Here is a 20,192-nt window from a genome sequence, read left to right on the forward strand (position 1 = left end):
AGCCAAAAAACATGACTTCCGCATGTACCCTCACATGTACTCTGAAATGTACCGGCGCATGCCCAATGAAGCGTTGTATAAGCTATGGAAACACGCTAGTCTGTGTGACTGTGATGGCGAGCAAAAATCTACAAATGGAAAGAAAAACATACGGAAGTCATGTTTTTTGGCTCAGAAGAGATACTCAAGAACAGTGATTCTGGACATTAGCAGTGTGGCATTATGCAGATGTTTGGGCCCATACAGATTATTACACAATGACCAAATACATTTGGAACAGCAAGGTGGGACAGTTTATGTTTTATCTTTCATGTAGTGCTGATGTACCCTTTAACAAATCATCATGTGTGCACTTTTCTTGTCCAACCAACTGTCCTCCTACACTAAAAAGCATCAGCTTTGACACGACTTTGTTTTCTAAAAAGTAAACCACTGAAATTGTCAACGGCTGCATATTCTGAAACTTTAATTATGTACAGTAATTTGTTGTGTATCTGACTGCAGTGGGACCAGAGTAAAGACTGATATGTAAAAAGGTGGATAAATGAATCCTGTTTTAAATACCATTATACACAGCTGTAACAATTACTAAATTCACACAATTATTGTTTTGAGATTCAGCTTTTATTAGGGAGCTCCCCTAAATTCCTTGTTTAGAAAGATACAGGGTATTAATGCTTGTGACAGAGTAGCCGTCTGCCATGTGGATGCATGCATTCGCTGCTGAGTGACAGGCAGGAGATCGAGACGGAGGTTGAAGTTGATACACCCCGCAGGCGAACAGGATTCATTTACATATCAACACACTGAACAGCTCATGTGACACTACCAGCAATGGCAGTGCATGGAGCACATACAACACAGTGTATGAAGACTTTGGTAGGATCTACAATCTCTGAACTAATCTTCTCTGTTCAATAATAAACTAACATTGCTGAAGAGATTGATCATGGCAGATAAACCGTGCGGGTATGCGACAGATTACTATATGACTAATTGATGTTTCCTGCTATCTGCAGTTGCTTAGAGACTCGCATCTAAAATGGAGCAAGATGATTTTGGAAGTATTTCTCCTGAAATATCGTTGTGATGAGGATTTCTACTGATATTCGTCCAAATTTAAATTTTACAAAATCAATAATCCACAGTAGAACTGACATCTAAGGATCTTATTCATCAAAGTTAGCATTAGTCTTGGATACTTTCTGATATCCTAAACATGAATGGGATGAAATTAATTAAGAATTTTCTCTTAGCACATTGAAATTAGATTTTGTTATGAATATAGTTGAAGATAAGACTACCAGGCATGTCATAATGTGTATTATTTTTGTCTTCAAACACTCTTTGCTGTGCAAAAATCTAATCTATATCCTAGATATCTATAAAGGTAGGGTGACCAGACGTAAATGTATTTTTAACGGCGATCTACAGAATGTATTAATATTATAATTATTATTTTTAATAACAAACTAAATATAAAAGTAGCAATATGTTTAACACAATATGGCAAGTTAAACTAATTAGCCACAAATTACACCCAGGAGTGTACTGAAATTAGCTAGCTGCTTAAAAAACAAAAGATAATACTAAGAGTGAGAGCATGTCTATTTAAAAACCAGGACACAATGTGTCCTGGTTTTCAGCTTTGAAAATCTGGTCACCCTATATAAAGGTAATCTGATTACCTAATAAAGGTAATCTAATTACCTAATAAAGGTAATCTAAAACCACATAATGTACAAAAAACAATCTGCATATGGATTGGAATAGATATTTGAGTGTTGGAATCAGAATTTTTTTTTTAACACATTTTGGATTTTTGGTATCTGTCAATTTAAAACTACCAATACTTGGTATCAGTGTAACGTTATCTCAGAACTAGCCTACCTAATATCATCATTGAACGAGCAACTTGTTATTGGTGTGAAATATCAGTGTATTCTTCTCATTCTTCTAATTCTCTTTGTACACATATCTGTTTCAATTATCAGATCTTGGTGAAGTTTAAGTCACATGTTTAGCACCCCTGTGTCCTCAATAGCGTCACATCAGAGTGTAATCATCTGTCTGTACTTGGCGGTTAAACATTAATTATTATTATTTATTATTATTTATTTCTTAGCAGACGCCCTTATCCAGGGCGATTTACAATCGCAAGCAAATACAAATACATTCAAGTGTTACAATACAAGTAATACAATAAGGGCAAGAAATACAATAATTTTTGTTCAAGTGTGACAAACCACAATTCAATAATACAGCAGATAATAGTGATAGTTACATCAGGATATGATTAAATAGTGATAGTTTCATCAGGATATGATTAAGTACAAAATACTACAGGTTAAACACTTGGCAGATTACAGTATTCTGAAGTACAGGATTAAATGCAGTAAAATAGGGGGCAGATAAGAGCAAAATAAAGCACATTTAAATGAAGGGTGATAGTGTCATAGGGAATCTCGTAGTTAAGATAACTCTGGTATTTCACACTCGTGTAGTCCTTTATATCAATAGGGTTTATGAGTTTTAACTGATAAACAAAACCCCAAAACAACAACAACAGAAATATCACCTTTACAGCCGTTCACGGTGCAGTTCATTGTATTGTGTTAGAGATACTGTACAGCACTCTCTGTGATTCCCACCTGTGCTGTTACTTGATTTCAGCAGTCCTCAGGATGCCTCAACACATCTAAACTTCACAACAGTACTTCTGGACAATAGAAGACACAAACGCTCAATTCACTTTTAATGCAGTATAAAAAAGAAAATCCCTTTACAAAAACATCTAAAAATAAACAAGGGGACACCGAAAAAAACCGAAACGCCACAGACATGGTTGTATTCTGTGGTAATGTTGTTGTATTTACTTCTTCACAGCACTCTTCAGAAAATTCTTAATAGCACTAGCAGTCAGTAGGGCCACCTTGCAACTGATTTACAATAAAAACCACTAGTCAGAGAACGATCAATCTCAATGTGACCCTGAATCTGCCAGCTCGGTTTTGGGCTGTTGAAGCCACACATAACCTTCTCGGTATCTCTGCCCCTTGGAGCATTTCAGACCAATGTAAAACTGTAAGTAAGAAAAATACAGAATGAAAATGCCTTGCTCTCTGCTGCCTTAAAAATAACTACTGTAACAAACCTGGTTTGCAATAGGCTTCTACTTAACTCTCTATACCTAGGTATCCTTATAGCGGCTTCAAAAAGCATACCAAATAAATGCCTGACTAATTACAGCTTCACTCCTTACTGCAGCTGTTTGTTTTGTTATTACAAACTTTTTTAAAAGCTTCCATACAGAAGGCAGCCCCGCAATTAAAATGTATTCCCAGATATGATGCTACCTGCCATAAATCTGTAGATATGATGTATGGCCAGGTGATTAAATTGTCCTACCTACTCTGTTCAGGGAAGCTGAGGTGAAAATCTGCAGCAATGACTGTTCTTCAGAATGGTCCAGTGAGTCCTTACTATTGACAATGTTCCCTGTGTACTGTTAGTGATATATGAAGTTTAGGATACGGCTGTATCAGCATTCTACCAGACTGTCTTACACCAGGGATGCAGCTTTTACCTAATGTAGCCTATATATTACAGAATACACAACAGAGTCAGCCATTTACACCTATTGTGATATTAGTATGTATAATTACTTTTTCAGTCCCAGAATTAAATATGAATCTTATGTTTGCATTCACAATCCATTATTTTTTAAAGTTGATTAACTTTACAATAAAAGTAATTATTATAATTAAATTAGTAATAGATATAAAGAATAATCATTTTGTTGTATATCTGCTTTACTGTAATTAAGCATCCATTCCAGCTAATGTAATCTTTCTCCTCTCTGACATTTGTTTTAAATGTTATAAAAGAATCCATGTGGCATTAATTTTGAAGCCGGTTTTAAAAAAATGCCTTGAGGCCTACTTAATGAGAAAGTACACTGTGCAGTAATTGTTTGCCCGTTCAAGTGATAAAATAATTTGCTGGAAGATGGTCATGGAGCTGGTAAGCACACCTCATCTAAAAAATCAAGGCTGTGAAGACATACACTTCTTGCTGGTCAGTATGCAACACATTTTACTTAACCAAATACTTCTATCAGATTTTTTAAATCTTTTAAATATCTCTCTTTAACTGAATATACTCAAGCAAATTGTAGAACTTTTTCACATAGCCATGGTTCTAATCTAAAGATTAGCCATAACAACGGCCAGAAGTAGACGATGATGCCTCTCAATTGTTGTTAAAAAAAAAGACAGGTTTATTAATCTAATATTATCATTTAAACAGCAGTGGGTCTAAATACACATATTGTTTAAATAGGGTCTGTGGCAGGACGGAAGCCCTGCAGTGTAAATAATGTGGTGGTATTTTGAATGTAAGTTTGGCAGGGGTGGGGTTAAATCCCATCTCTGCCAACAATCACATGCTAATTGGGGAATGGCCACATGTATAAACAAAAAATTAAATAATTTGTTTGATGAAGGAGTTTAGGAGGAGTTTGTGGTGAGTGTACGTACTGTGGTTTTGTGGAAAACAATTCAGTGAAGGCCTTTGCCCAGCCTGAATTGAGGTGACTGTTATTTTGTTTTGGCACTAGTGCCTCTGTTTCGTTTTTCTGTGTTAAATAAAAGTGTGCAAAGTGAGCAGTATTGTACTTTTAGTGTTTCATTGAAAAATACCATATGGAAAATACCAGTGTGTCTGTGATTTAAACACTATAACTTCTATTATTTAGCTCAATTGAATAGGACAGTAAATAAAGACAGATATGGTGCATAGCATAGAAAATCTCCCTGCTTTATACCTCCAGCATCATGGTCACATATTACTTGATATTTGGTTTATGATAATGGTTTCGTTTAATGGATGGTGGTTTTGTGATTTGCAACCTGTATGTGTCTGCTGGTGTGTGTTCTTGAAATTGAGAAGCAGGTAATGACTGTAATACATTCTGCAAAAAAATCTTTGCCTATCTAGATCCTGTCACGGCATATGCCATTTTGTTCAAGGGACAGGGAAATATATTGCAACCTGCATGGAAGACGTCCAAAAATGGGTGCTTTACATTAATGGTAAGGCTGGGCAATCTAAAGAAAACGCACCATGTGGCATAAGAGATAACAGTGAACTCATTCCAGCTAGCATTGATATAAACCTGAAAGAGAAAGGCACTTTTTAGATAAGTCTCGGTCATGTAAACCTTTAGTCAAGTGATTCCAAAGATAACTAAGAAAGAAAGGTTATCTCTGAGGGACTGCCTTGATAAAGACGAAGTAACATGAGCAGGATCTTGAAAAAAAAAATGTGTGAAAGCAAAGAGAAAGCTCCCATGTTGTTCACATGATGGAATCTGAATGTTGGGGTTGTCATTTTTGTTGTTGTTGTTGTTGTGGCATTCAAATTTTAATGTAGCGCAGCATTTAAAAGCAAAATGTCAGGGACTGCAGGAAATTTATATATTACCCCTGCCTCTATCAGAACTGATCCAGAGTTTTGTGTCAATATTAATGGCGTAAACATCAGAGTGAAAACTGAGGTCTCAAAAGCAGAACCCAAAGAAAAAAAAAATTACACTGGCAGAATCCCCATTCTATTTAAGACAAGAAGCCTTCAGGCAAGTGGTATTTACAGGGCATTCTAAACAAGCCAGATAACCACAATGTTAATTTGCTGTCTTCAGTGTAAATAGCTACTGTATAGTACTCAGGGGTAGCTAACAAAATAAATCCATAAATATAACCTGTTGTTCTATTTGATTTATGGTACTCTAAGTCAAATAAATCTTTAGATTTTGGTTTTTTTTAGTAATTTAACCTGAAGGGTGAAATTGTCCTCACCCCTTAAAACGGCTTATATCCTGACCTGCTTTCTGCCAGTAAGACGATTTGACCCATTAGACATTAGTTGAAATGACCTAGGAAGTGGAAGTATAACATATTTCCTGAGAGGAAGGCATGGAAACTTTTAACATTCTTTAACCTAATGCAGTACCAAATATCATGTTTTAAAAAGAAAATACATGCTTCATAGAACATGTGTCTTTCAAAACTGCACATTTTAGTCCATATTAACTAATGGGAGTACAAACAGGTTAAGATTATGGAAACAGGTCCAGTAAGATATTTGGAATCACTTGTTAGCTGCAATCACTTGTGTTTTATTTTCACTAAACAAGCTGCATTGGAAACACTATTTACATATTTTGCCCCTTGAGCATGCCTTATGCGTGCACTGGAGTGACCACATTTTTTGGAAACGAGGTAGTTAGTCTCCATGACTTTCCAATGATCCTAGAGCATGATCAATAGAGCAATGATTTCAAGCATGCCTGTATGTAAAGCCCAGTGCTTATTGTGCTGGATTATGTGAAGGTTTTGTGATATAGACTACTGTTGACTAAAGGCTTAGTTGAGACCACCAAACTAATTTGACTTGTGATACTGTTTGATAAACGTGGGCAACAGTAACAGCAGATTGCAGGGGAAGAAAAAACACCCAGAGTAATGACATATTTGAGCTCTCATATAGTATTTAAATTGAAATCAGTCTCTATGGGCCTATCTGTCTGTTTAATATAGAACTCTCATCACAAGTTTCATCACAGGACCTATAGTGTACGCTTTAGGCTACAGACTTCAATATTTTATTTGCAACTATTTATTTTTCATAAACTGAGTGTGTAAAATCACATGAGTCATTTTCATTCATGCTATATAGGTTATATACAGTATGCACCATTTAGTTTGAAAAAATAAGCAAATAAGCAAACTGGTAATGTTACAGAACTAACATGAAACAACTAAGGTGCGTATAGAATTTTAACATCAAAATTAAAAAATATATATTTATTATTATAAATGTGTTCATAAAGGTTTTGATGATTATTAACAAGGAATAACATTGTAATGACATTGCTGAAGTTTATCATGTCATATGGAACTACATCTTTCTTATATTTTGCTATGTATTATTATTATTATTATTATTACCTGTCTAATTCAGCAGTATAGCATGGCAAGATCAGCCGTTGTGGGATTTCACCATGCCATTATTAAACATCTATAAATGCATTAAACTAAGTTTTGAAATAAAATATGATGGAAATAGCATTCAAGAAACAGCTTCACCCTAATATAAGGAATGCCTTTTACATTAAATACAATTAAATAATGTAAACTAAAATAATTGAACAGTACAGGCATTGCACAGTTTATGCAGTTTATTAATGACTGTGTCTAAAACTGCTGGTTGGATATTAAAATATATCGTTATAAACACTCGACACACTGCTTTTGCTTTGGAAGATTCCTAATATTCAGCTAACTATATTATCAACACAAGTGTTGACATGCAATGTGCAGAGCTATGAATATTTCTCTTTTATGTAATCACACTTCATATGCTCAGAACCCATAAAACACATCACGATTAATTGGCAAAAAAAACCATGTTAATTATGCCAGGTTTGCCGCATGGGTAGTTGTTTGTAAATTAAATACAGCAAGACCTTCCAAAGCATATTCAAGACTGGTTCTACATGTTAAGTGAAAGTATTTGTCACAGCTTACTAAATTTCATGACCTCATCTTCAGGCATCTTTAGCTGTGTTGAAACAACACACGGTTAAGAATAAACCTGGTTGTTTGTTTGTTTTTTAAATCCACAAAGCTTTTCAAAATCTGTTTTAATTAATACAAAAACAGGTGATATTTGTGAAGACTAAGAAACAGTCTTTGACAGTTTCATGAATATGAACCTTGATTTAATTAATAAAAACAGACTTTTACATTGCCTGCAGTGTTACCATGGAAGAGTAGATTAGATTAACATCAGCACTCTAAAATCAAGGAATATTTATATTATTCGATACCGATACCATACAAAAGAGTATAGAGCTATTGTAACTGGAAGCAGGTTAGTGATAAAAAAAGAGCAATCAAAATGGAATGCATATGTTTCCTAGCTTAAAAAGTAAGTAGCTTCCAATGCCATCTGAATTGTTGTTTTATTTTATGATGTTTGATATTATTTCGAGTGCTTCACAGGGTTTTGTTGGTCCAGTATTGAGTTAAATAATCTAAACCTTTGCTTGACTTGTGAACTATATATATATATATATATATATATATATATATATATATATATATATATATATATATATACAGACGTGCTCAAATTTGTTGGTACCCTTACAGCTCATTGAAATAATGCTTCATTCCTCCTGAAAAGTGATGAAATTAAAAGCTATTTTATCATGTATACTTGCATGCCTTTGGTATGTCATAGAATAAAGCAAAGAAGCTGTGAAAAGAGATGAATTATTGCTTATTCTAAGTATCACACATGTCTCCAATCTTGTAATCAGTCATTCAGCCTATTTAAATGGAGAAAAGTAGTCACTGTGCTGTTTGGTATCATTGTGTGCACCACACTGAACATGGACCAGAGAAAGCAAAGGAGAGAGTTGTCTGAGGAGCTCAGAAAGAAAATAATAGACAAGCATGGTAAAGGTAAAGGCTACAAGACCATCTCCAAGCAGCTTGATGTTCCTGTGACAACAGTTGCAAATATTATTAAGAAGTTTAAGGTCCATGGAACTGTAGCCAACCTCCCTGGGCGCGGCCGCAAGAGGAAAATCGACCCCAGATTGAACAGAAGGACAGTGCGAATGGTAGAAAAAGAACCAAGGATAACTGCCAAAGAGATACAAGCTGAACTCCAAGGTGAAGGTACGTCAGTTTCTGATCGCACCATCCGTCGCTTTTTGAAAGTGGTCTCCATGGAAGAAGACCCAGGAGGACTCCACTTTTGACAGAAAAATATAAAAAAAGCCAGACTGGAATTTGCTAAAATGCATATTGACAAACCACAATCCTTCTGGGAGAATGTCCTTTGGACAGATGAGTCAAAACTGGAGCTTTTTGGCAAGTCACATCAGCTCTATGTTCACAGACGAAAAAATGAAGCTTTCAAAGAAAAGAACACCATACCTACAGTGAAACATGGAGGAGGCTCGGTTATGTTTTGGGGCTGCTTTGCTGCGCCTGGCACAGGGTGCCTTGAATCTGTGCAGGGCACAATGAAATCTCAAGACTATCAAGGCATTCTGGAGCGAAACGTACTGCCCAGTGTCAGAAAGCTCTGTCTCAATCGCAGGTCATGGGTCCTCCAACAGGATAATGACCCAAAACACACAGCTAAAAGCACCCAAGAATGGATAAGAACAAAACATTGGACTATTCTGAAGTGGCCTTCTATGAGTCCTGATCTGAATCCTATCGAACATCTACGGAAAGAGCTGAAACTTGCAGTCTGGAGAAGGCACCCAACAAACCTGAGACAACTGGAGCAGTTTGCTCAGGAAGAGTGGGCCAAACTACCTGTTAACAGGTGCAGAAGTCTCATTGAGAGCTACAGAAAACGTTTGATTGCAGTGATTGCCTCTAAAGATTGTGCAACAAAATATTAGGTTAGCGGTCCCATCATTTTTGTCCATGCCATTTTCATTTGTTTTATTATTTACAATATTATGTTGAATAAAAAATCAAAAGCAAAGTCTGATTTCTATTAAATATGGAATAAACAATGGTGGATGCCAATTACTTTTGTCAGATTCAAGTTATTTCAGAGAAAATTGTGCATTCTTTGTTTTTTGTGAAGGGGTACCAACAAATTTGAGCACGTCTGTATATATATATATATATATATATATATATATATATATATATATATATATAGTATGTGGGGCTGGAAAAGCTGAAAGGTCATATTGTCACATGGGCTTTGGATTCTCCAGACAAGCTTAAAGCAGCGCAACAGATAAAGGCAGATTTAGTGAAAATAGATAATAACGCAATATTGGAGCAACATAACCCAGAACCACTCAGAATGAACACCATGCAAAACTAATGGCAATGGAAACAAATTGCAATTGAAGCTCCTTACACTTTAATAAAAGCTAAACAATAATTTTGAACAAAATTATATTTAGTTCTAGATTTTAGTCAAATCATCTTTAGGGATAATTAATTTGCACCTGCAGCTCCAGCACCCATTTCTTGGTGACGCAATGCAGTCTTGGACAGGTAAGTTATTACATATCAGGAAGCACAGAAAACAGAATTGTACAACAAGCTGTATAAAGGAGTTTTATCTGGCCATCTGTAACCAATGTTGCATACATTCCAGCAAAGGAAGAACATAACAAAACAAAATAATGTTTGTGTCGTTCTTGTGAAAAGCAATGCAGAAAGCATTTATTTGAACGGTTTTATTTTAACAGCGATTTCTTTTTTTATATCCCATCATCTGCTGTGAAGCAACCTTGTCAGAAAGAAGAATTGTGATGAAAAAATAAAAACTGCAAGTAAACCTGAGAAGAGCAGTAGGGCAACCCCTTCACAATGAACCAAGAGCAAGAGAGTAAACAGAACAAATAGGCTGCACATAACAGACAATGGCAGTACCAAAACATGCTGCATGCAGTTTTGTGCATCCCCATGTCCTAAATATATTTAAGCTGGGAAGGGGCGAATATCAAGCACTGTAAAAATGGAGCCTCGTCTTGTTTACTGTTGTGTACCAAAAACGTGTTTTGTATGTGATAGTGACAGTTCAGCATAGGCTGAGGGAAAACCATTACTGAGGACCCTTAATTGTAGTGTAAATATTGCATGTATTGCACAACATTCGTGTTGTGTGCTCCTCACATAGATGTAGTGGTCAACAGGGCTAGGGAATGCATAGGCCGGTCTAGGCTTGGCACCTTGGGCGTGTCAACCCAGATCATACCTACTTGTACAAAAGAGCCAAGCTTACTTTGACCAGCAATTACATGTATTACCTTTTTGTGCGAGAAGTCATTTGCACCAGTCATTTTTGCACTAACTCTTCCCATATATCTTACTCCCCCTGACACACTACACATTATATGAAACAGATCCCCTTCTTTGTTCTGTGTGAATGAGTAGAGTGACTACTAAAAGAAATATACTGTGCAGATATATTTGCAATGAATTGTGTAACTTTAAGACCATGGCCAAACTTTCATTTTGGGGCTCAGCCACCATAAGTGTCTAGAGTACCAAACCCTTTATCAACGTGCAAAAGAGCATCACAATGTTCATGGATTATAACATGTCAATTTAATGTAGAAGAAAATGAAGAAAAATGTCTCTCCTTTGATCAAGTAGGTATGTTTTTGCATTTGATTGAAATAATCTTTAAGTTTAAGGATCCATTTATAAATATGTAGCTACATGTTTACTGATTAATAACAAGGAATACTATTACAATATCATTTTAGTGACAAATCACTTTACGTCATGTAATAAAGTGATTATAAGGTATCTAATTAGAGACTTACATGAAGGTACATGTTCTTATAACATTGAATTGTTATAGCCTTTTTCAAATATTGCTTTTAACAACACATTTAGACACAAGCTATTAAAACAGATCCATCATGCTGGCCTTGCTCACTGGCAGGTTCAAAGCATAATATCGAACATTTACTTCACAGCCTCCCATCAAAGCCTGTAACAGTTCTCTGTGCAAGCTACCAGCGCTGGTACACATTGATCGGAAGCCTTGGATTTACATGCCTGTGCACTTCATCCCAGAAGAGATCAACTGAAAACAATGTAGTATGGTGGCCACATCATAGTTGCCATCACAAACACACTTTGTAGCCTTTCCAGCTAGGCACAGATGTTTGAGCTGAGTCATTGCTATAGGCTGAATCCTCAACTGTTTCCAAAGAATACTATGATAATCCTCTCAGTGGATGGTACTTTGGAAGGTTACCAACAGCTGCAGTAGTGAATTGTCCCTAATAACATGGTACAGAACTATAATTAATTTTACCAATTCAAATGTCAAGAATGAGGGAAATCATTTTATGACCAAATACAATTGCTGCTTACTGCATTACAAAGTCTTTAAGCATGACCTAGTTATTACTTTTGCCATCACAATGCAAAATGTAGTGGTCAATGGTAGTGGGCAGGATGGTGCTAGGCACGCTCACAAAACAGTTCTTTATAAATGGTGGAAAAAAAACACAGAAGACAAAGTTTCTTCAAAAGTCTCTTTTTAAAGGTTTATTTAACACAATAAAAGCATAGCCCGCTGGCCCTTTAATTACACACAAACAAAACAATAAACTGTAGCTCCAAACAGGGAGCCAAACTAAACAATTAATTGGGACAAAAAATGTGTGCTCTACGTAAATGGTGCAGCAAGCTAAAACTGCTGCACTTTGCACAATCAAACAAACTTGTACACTTCCAGTTTACAAAGAAATCATTTTTCTTTTGCTCGTCTTTCTTTGGACTTTTCTTGGAGCACTTCATCCAGCAAACCATCCTCCTGGTCTCTTTTCTGCTACTGACAAACCCAGCCCATCCAAATACCCCTTATAAAGTAGGACGTGTATAGTTAACCTGTTGGGAGTTTCAATCAGCCTACAAGTAGCATGGTTTCCAAATAAAAAACTACATAAATGTCTGACAGTGGCCTTCCCTTCCACAGGGCCCTAATGCTCCTTAACTATGCCTATACATTCCTTCACACCATCCCATAATTTTCTTTTATCAACATTAGCCTTCAACTTCATATCTCCCCAAAACTGTGCTTTGATTTTAAATCATTTGTCTTTGTCAAGGTGGTTTTAATTTTCATATTCTTTTCTTGTTAATCTAATTGAAATAATTGAAATTTTCAGCCCCGTTATAGTGTCACCTGGTAGATGAAGGTATTTAACTGTTTAGAGCTTTTTTGTTCCACTATGAAACATTAGCAAAAACAAATTAAATAATAATTGTTACATTTTAAAGATAAGCCTGTATTTATGTTTCCTTTGTAAGGCATACAATAGGGCATATTCCTCAGCTAGAGTGATTGTTAGCATTTCTCACAGTTGTTTAATAGAAATAAATGAGACAAGATTTGCACTGACAAGAAAAAGTTATTAAAATCACGAAAAGTATTAAAATATCATTGACTGAATTGGTGTATTTGTAAATACTTTCGTTTATGTAGCTGAAGCTCAGATGAATGTCTGTCCACAGTATACCCCAGAACATTTCACACTTATTAACCACTCTTTAAGCTAACCATAGGCTGATAAAGCTCAGCTAAAGTGGAGGTGAAAGGTCTGTAATCTGGTATTTGTGATACTTGACTATGTGTCTATGCCTGTGTTTCTAGGAATTGTAGTAATCCCTTTACTGCCAAGTGCAAACACCTTTATTCATTGGAAAGTAAGATACACCCCCATTGATTGTCCTGGATTGGATGCTGGGGTTTGGTTCAGTTTGAACAGCAGGGGATTGGGGTGACTGCAGCTACAGCAGTACTGCTTCAGTAAAACTGGGGGAAAGGTAAACTTAGAATATTAATCTGCAAAGCTTTGTCAGGTTTCTTTTTTTTTCCCCCAGCATATCTAGTGTATGAACCTAAAATGTGATTAACTTTCATTACCCTGAAGGCATTGTTACAGGCTGCACAAAACAATCCCCATAGTCAACAAGTCTGTACCCTAATTCTAATAGCAGCAGTGTGGAGTAGTGGTTAGGGCTCTGGACTCTTGACCGGAGGGTCGTGGGTTCAATCCCAGGTAGGGGACACTGCTGCAGTACCCTTGAGCAAGGTACTTTACCTATATTGCTCCAGTAAAAACCCAACTGTATAAATGGGTAATTGTATGTAAAAAATAATGTGATATCTTGCAACAGTTGTAAGTCGCCCTGGATAAGGGCGTCTGCTAAGACATAAAATTATAATAATTGTTTTTTAGTGCAGATGACAGGGCCATTGTAATTGTATAGTATTTCCAATGTGTTATATTTCTGTAAATACTGTAGATTGTAACAGCATGTAATCAACAAATACCACCATTTATTTTGCTAAAAGAAATCCAGTTAAATGGATGTATGTTTATAATGGAGATTTATCTGCTTCAGAAAACACTGATGACAGTCTGTAGAACCTTTTCAAATGTACAGCAAAATACTAGAAATTATATTTACTTATTTGTAAGTGAGGGGTATTTGACAGTGTTATTTCTGAAACCGGAGATTTTAAAGGAAGATTATATCAAATACAAGTTCTTAATATTTCATTTCTTACCAGTTTAATATCCTATTGTGTGTGTGTGTTCTATTATCATTCTCTATAGGGGGTAGAAGTTACATTCGCAGTAGAGCAGTCGCACATAGGGGAGCATAGCATTCATTTTCCATGGCAGAAATAAGGTTTAGCAACCTTACCATACAAGGGGTATCATACTGTCCAGCAAATGTCTTTTCCAACAAACGCTACTTTAACTACTGTTCAGCTACCGGGCCAATATAAAAGAAATGCCTAATCCACAAATGTTTGCCATATTGAAAATATAGAACTTGTGTTAACTCTTCTGTCTTGATCAGAGGCTAGACTGTTCTGGAATAAACCTCTGATCCAAGCTTGCTGCAATTCAGCAGGGACATTTTATTTTGTAATATTTTAGCAAATGAAAAAAACTGTGCTCAGCCATGTCCGCACAAAGGGAAAGAACACTGAATGATAATTTGCAGAACTGAACACAGTAATCAATCGCAACTTGTGCTAACATTGTGGGCTGAAAGTTATTTCCTAGACATCTAAAGCATAAGGTTGTGTGACATAACAGCCTTTGGGCATGCAAGCAATATGGCACATAATGGTGTGCTTCACATACCTCACTGTTGCTAGGGTAATTGCATAAAACCCTATACACTATTAATGGTATCATCAAGTCAAACTCATTAAAGCTTCCGATAATGCATTCAAAAATTAAATAAATGGTATAAATGTTTTGTTTTTTTAAGGTTCATTTAAAAAGGATATGATATATGTTTATAGGAGGCTAATAGGTTTTACTGCACATCCACATGAAGCCACCCTAAAGTGAATATATATATATATATATATATATATATATATATATATATATATATATATATATAGATAGATAGATAGATAGATAGATAGATAGATAGATAGATAGATAGATAGGCCTATAGATATAAATGTCACCATATACATTCACAATATATAAATATGCATGAGAGAAAATTGATCATTTGTTTATGTATAATACATATTAAATACGCTGTTTCATTTGGAAGAAAAAAAAACTGTGACACTTTCTTTGTGTCATTCCCATCATGTCTCAACAAAGATTAATGACTTAGCTGCACGTCCTTTTTTTGTTCTTTCTTTCATTGTTTCTTGTCAAAAAATCTGTATTATTATCTATGCTTGGGTATTGTTCCTTTTCTACAATTAAGATGCTTCTGTTTTTGCCAATTATTTTCAGTAGGTTAAGTTTTTTCTCAAAATACAACAAATAGATGTCTAATCTAAAAGTGATCACCAAATGTATTTCCATAATCACTTATAATACTATTACACATATTGTTAAAATAACAATACCATAACCACATAAACCAATGTGTTAAATTGCATACAATCATACATGCAGACATACATGCATGCAAACAAAGACTGCGCTGGCATTTTCCAGTCAAAGTTATAACTTTTTTTTTTTTCTGATAGGAAATGCTTCTTTTTATAAGCATACAGTGTTGAAATTATACTGCAAGTTATGCAATGATAAATCAGTGAAAAACTGCAGCACAGATCTTTTCACCTACTAATACAGGACAGAATATTTATTTACAAAGTACTACCGAGCATCATAAGACAGTTTAACAGATCAGTACAAAATTAGGGAAAGCATCCCATAGTCACCACTAAAAATGCTCTTTTGAGAACAACACCTTTAAGCCATCTATTACGAGAGTAGACCGCGGGGGATAAACAGCAATATCTCTCACCTCACTTTTCTGTCCATGTATTAAGTTGTTTTTTTTTTTGTTTTTTTTGTTTTTTTCCGAACTTCTGAAGAAATACTGGATAAATGTAAACAAAATATGACAACCATACAGAAAAGGAAACTTGTAAAGATTGAGACGTACCACAGATAGAACTGTACATATGATCCATTCTAAAGTGCTGTCCCCTTTCAACTTATTTAAATTTGATAACACAGTTTGAATAAGATTACGGTAAAGTTATGCTAGAGTGATATTCGTTTTACCGCAGTTGTAACAGTACCAAAAGATTTATTAGAAGTAATACAGATTTTTTTTTTGTTTGTTTGTTTTATTTATTTTTTTCTGCACAGGTAATTAAGCAGTTAATTTTTTTTTTAGCGTGTCCTACCTCAGAACAGCAGTGTCCCCTTGTCTGGCAACCAGATTGTCCACCGCAGACCAAGGAAAGTCCACACGTTGTACAGCTGGCAGGCAGGAGGGCAAAAAGCAGCAGAGACTGAGAACGACCGCAGTAAACCACTGGCCAGAGCAACAAGCATCCTGCACCATCACCATTATGTCCATTGCTGCTAGAATGCTTCCTTATCTTCCACAAGCCTCTAACAGTGTTCTTATTCCAGCTCTTCCCTCTGTGAAAAAGCTCAAGAAATGTCCTTCCAGAGACTTTTCCAGGTTTGTTTTGTCTAAGCAATACTGTAAGAAGAAGTCTATTCTCCAGTGGCTTGCACACCATCTAGTGAGGAAATGTGATGTAAAATGAGAGCAGGCTGAACAGCAGACAGCCCCCAGGCTCTGATCCGGTTGCCATGCGGCCGTTTCCCAGGCAACCCTGTCCCAGAAACTAGTGATGGAGCAGTTAAAGCTGGTAGGTATTAATACAACAAAACAACATAACACCAATTAAAGATATTGATTGTTGAATGATACTAACCTTATGTTGTGCACAATGTAACATGGTTGAGATTTATTAACCATTTGTTTACCAAAAAGACTCACTGAGATTAACTGAAAGCAAACACATTTCCTTCTATTTGGATTCTCATAAAAAAAAGGCCTGAACTGCTTTGTACAATTCAAAGTAAAAACGAATATTGTCAAACAATTGTTATCTGCAAAATCCATGTACTGTTAAATACTATTAAGTCGACAAAAATCAGTATCCTACAGACAACAAATATGAGGCAGCAATTTAACTAATAACCTACCATAAGAACGACAACATGTTTTTGTACAGTTTTAACATAATCAGATTATAAATATTTACCAGGTCAGGCAGACGGCAACCCTGAAGAAATTCCAGTGCAATGTAGCACACACAGCATCTGTTCATCATTTCAGGGAGGTACTGTCCAAAAGCAACAGTTCCTATCTTTCAAGATCCTTTACCAATGGACAGGGATACGGAACTGAACGGAACTGGAACCGGAAAGATAAACGAAATTTTTCATGGAACAAAAGCAAACAACTAAACGAAATTATTTATTACGTTGTGGAACGAAAACGCTATTCAAGATTTCGTTTATCGGTTAATAACGGGTTTTTTTTTTTTCGTTCCCATTACATTTAGCTTGCTTTTTTTGTAGCAGCCAGCAGCGAATCAACTATATTTAATTTGCCTTCAGTTCAGGCTTCCACCTTCTGGATCGACGTTTTGTAATCAGTCTTGTATTTGCTCAAAATAAACCGGTACTGTTATTAACTTATTAATAGTTATGTACACAGAAAACAAGCTGTAAAAATATGTGTGGTAAGTGAAGTGCTTTGTTAGTAAACTGAGGTTTTCTAGTTATATTTAAGCTTGCTACTTTTCGATATTAATCGGTAAAGCTCGTTAAACGTCAAATTCCCCAAAAATGAGAGTTCGACTGAAATAAATTTATATAAGATAAATGTCGGTAAAACCACTCGATATGTTTTATTTTCGTACCAAAAATAACAATTTACAAATCATCCATAGTTTTAGTTTTTATACTTACTGCCCGTCCCGTCTCGGTTCCACTCTGGATGGCTAGGGGTCGCTGTCAGTCATCTCTGAGGCTGTGTGGTCCAGTGGTTAAAGAAAAGGGCTTGTAACCAGGAGGTCCCAGGTTCAAATCCCACCTCAACCACTGACTCCTTGTGTGACGCTGAGCAAGTCATTTAACCTCCTTTGAGGTGAGACGTAGTTGTAAGTGACTCTGCAGCTGATGCATAGTTCACACACCCTAGTCTCTGTAAGTCGCCTTGGATAAAGGTGTCTGCTAAATAAACAAATAATAATAATAATAATCTCAGTGATCTGTTAGTATAGTTTCACTGTCATTTCACCCTGTTCTGACATATCTCTTTGACTAAAGCAGCACTAGAATGCTCTCATTCATTTAAATGACTGTCAATCATCAAGGCCTGTACCGACTGTGCACTTTAATTTTCCAGCTCAAGCGCCTGTCATTCAAAGTGCCTACTTTTGAAATTAGTGGATTAAGGTGTACGTAAGCTTTTGCTAGGTATACGGTGACAGTTACTGGTTTGATTTGAAAATGGGGCACAAGAGGAAAACGCTTAGGGGTAGATGTACTAAAATGTTGCGTCTGTCTCAGTCGTCTTAAACCACATGCAAACCAGTCGGAAGTGTAGCGTGAAATGTACTAAACAAACACAACACAGTTAACATAATTTTAACGAATGCTTTGCATCCGCAGTTCTTATTTGGGCTTTAGCCTTAAATTAATATGTAATGCTGGGCGTTTCTGCAGAAATTTACAAAAACAGGGTGAAGTGCAAAGTCCGCATTTCAGTCCGCTTTTTTCTCGTGTGTAGCCAATTGTGCTCAATGCATTTTTGAGACGAACACTCAAGTACTTAATTTTCACTAAAGTCAGGGGTGTGCTTATAAGCCTTGAAAACAAATGTATAGGACCATGATCTATTGTGTGTTAATTGTCTAGGCTACTAAATAGACCAAGTTAAAAATAATAATAATAATTAAAATTTTAAAAAAAAACTAAAATCATTTAGTTTAAATTTAAAATAATATTTTATTCACATTGTACACCAATGTGTACAATGCAGCAGCATGATTTATTTTGTGTTACCAGCAGGCTAAAGTACAAAAAAATAAAAAATAACTGCCAATATCATGCTGGGGTAAAACCAGCACGCTTATTTGTTTATTTCTATTTGTTTGGCCAATGTGCCCTTTTGTTTTGTAGTGTTTGTTGTTTGTTTAAATCTTTTGTTTATTTTATTATTTAATAAATACACTGAGCGCCGTAGCGTTTCAGCTCTCACCTGCTACTTCCTGAGTCTGTGTTTCTGGTCTGTGACGTCACCACACCTCACCACTGCAAGCCATCCTTCACACATTTTTATTATTTCGGGACTGAACCCTGTGTTTATTGAACTGTGCAATACATATCGTTGTGTATTGCCAGCCCTTCTTTACTGTTGTCATCAGACTTTGGATTATAAATAATTCACCATTTCACCAGTACTTTGTTTTTTTGTCATTGTCTTGAGCACTGCATCACCTCTACACATGTGCACTGCAAACCACTTTGCCAGACAGTGAGAGATATTTTAGCTATTTTAGAATGACAGTTGAAAGGTTTGACGATCTGTCGCAGCTAAACGGGGCTGCTGCTGGGGAACGAGGTTCCAGGTGGATGCTGTTTTGGAAACTGAGTATGGTTAGGTTTTGCAGCCATACTGGTTGAGTGTGTACGAGTTAGGACTGCTGGTGCGCTGAAGAGAAACATACGGGACTTTTTGCTGGTACATTTAGAAATTAAGGGACTGTTTATTACAGCTGTTGTGCTGGAGAAGAGCGTGCGGGACTTTTACTGGTGAATCTTCAAAACGAAAAAACTGTTTATTGCTGCTGTGCTGTTTTTTTTTTTTATTAAGTTAAAAACACCACAAAATTGAAACGTGGAACAGAATGGGGAAAAAAAGCAAGTGGCATATTTGATGGAGCCATGATCTCGATTAGCTGCAGAGTTTATTTCAGATAAACATTGCATTAAGTTACTATGTTGAATGTAAGGGTGGTAACCCGTCAAGATTGTTGGGAAATGTAGCTGTTTTGATTTTTTTTTTTTAAACAAACAAGTTGTAAAGTCGAACTCAGGCAAAAGGAAATTGTAACGGAGAAAAGAGAAAAGAACAATTGTCAGACTGCTGTCATTTTGGTTTAAAGGCTGCAACATAGGCATTGTTTCTATAGACAGGAAGTAATTGCATTTATTGATACAGATGGATAACTTGTCACACCGTTTTACTTTTGAGTTTACTGTATTTCATGCTCTTTTGTTTAATTCAAGAAAATAAAGA

General features: G+C 35.9%; 1 protein-coding gene across 2 annotated transcripts in view; it reads right to left on the minus strand.

Moving 5' to 3' along the window:
• The window catches only part of LOC117413023 (neuronal growth regulator 1), a 241,525-nt gene extending 224,863 nt beyond the window's left edge, over positions 1-16,662 (minus strand). Inside the window, exon 1 of one of the 2 annotated variants that reach the window (XM_034021722.3) lies at positions 16,270-16,662. In XM_034021722.3, coding sequence (XP_033877613.1) covers positions 16,270-16,445 — 176 coding nt within the window. In that variant the 5' untranslated portion in view covers positions 16,446-16,662. The remainder of the gene's footprint in view (positions 1-16,269) is intronic. The other variant, XM_034021731.3, reaches the window with a different exon arrangement.
• Between the last annotated feature and the right edge of the window lie 3,530 nt (positions 16,663-20,192).

Source organism: Acipenser ruthenus, chromosome 10, assembly GCF_902713425.1.
Source record: "Acipenser ruthenus chromosome 10, fAciRut3.2 maternal haplotype, whole genome shotgun sequence".
Classification (NCBI taxonomy): domain Eukaryota; kingdom Metazoa; phylum Chordata; class Actinopteri; order Acipenseriformes; family Acipenseridae; genus Acipenser; species Acipenser ruthenus.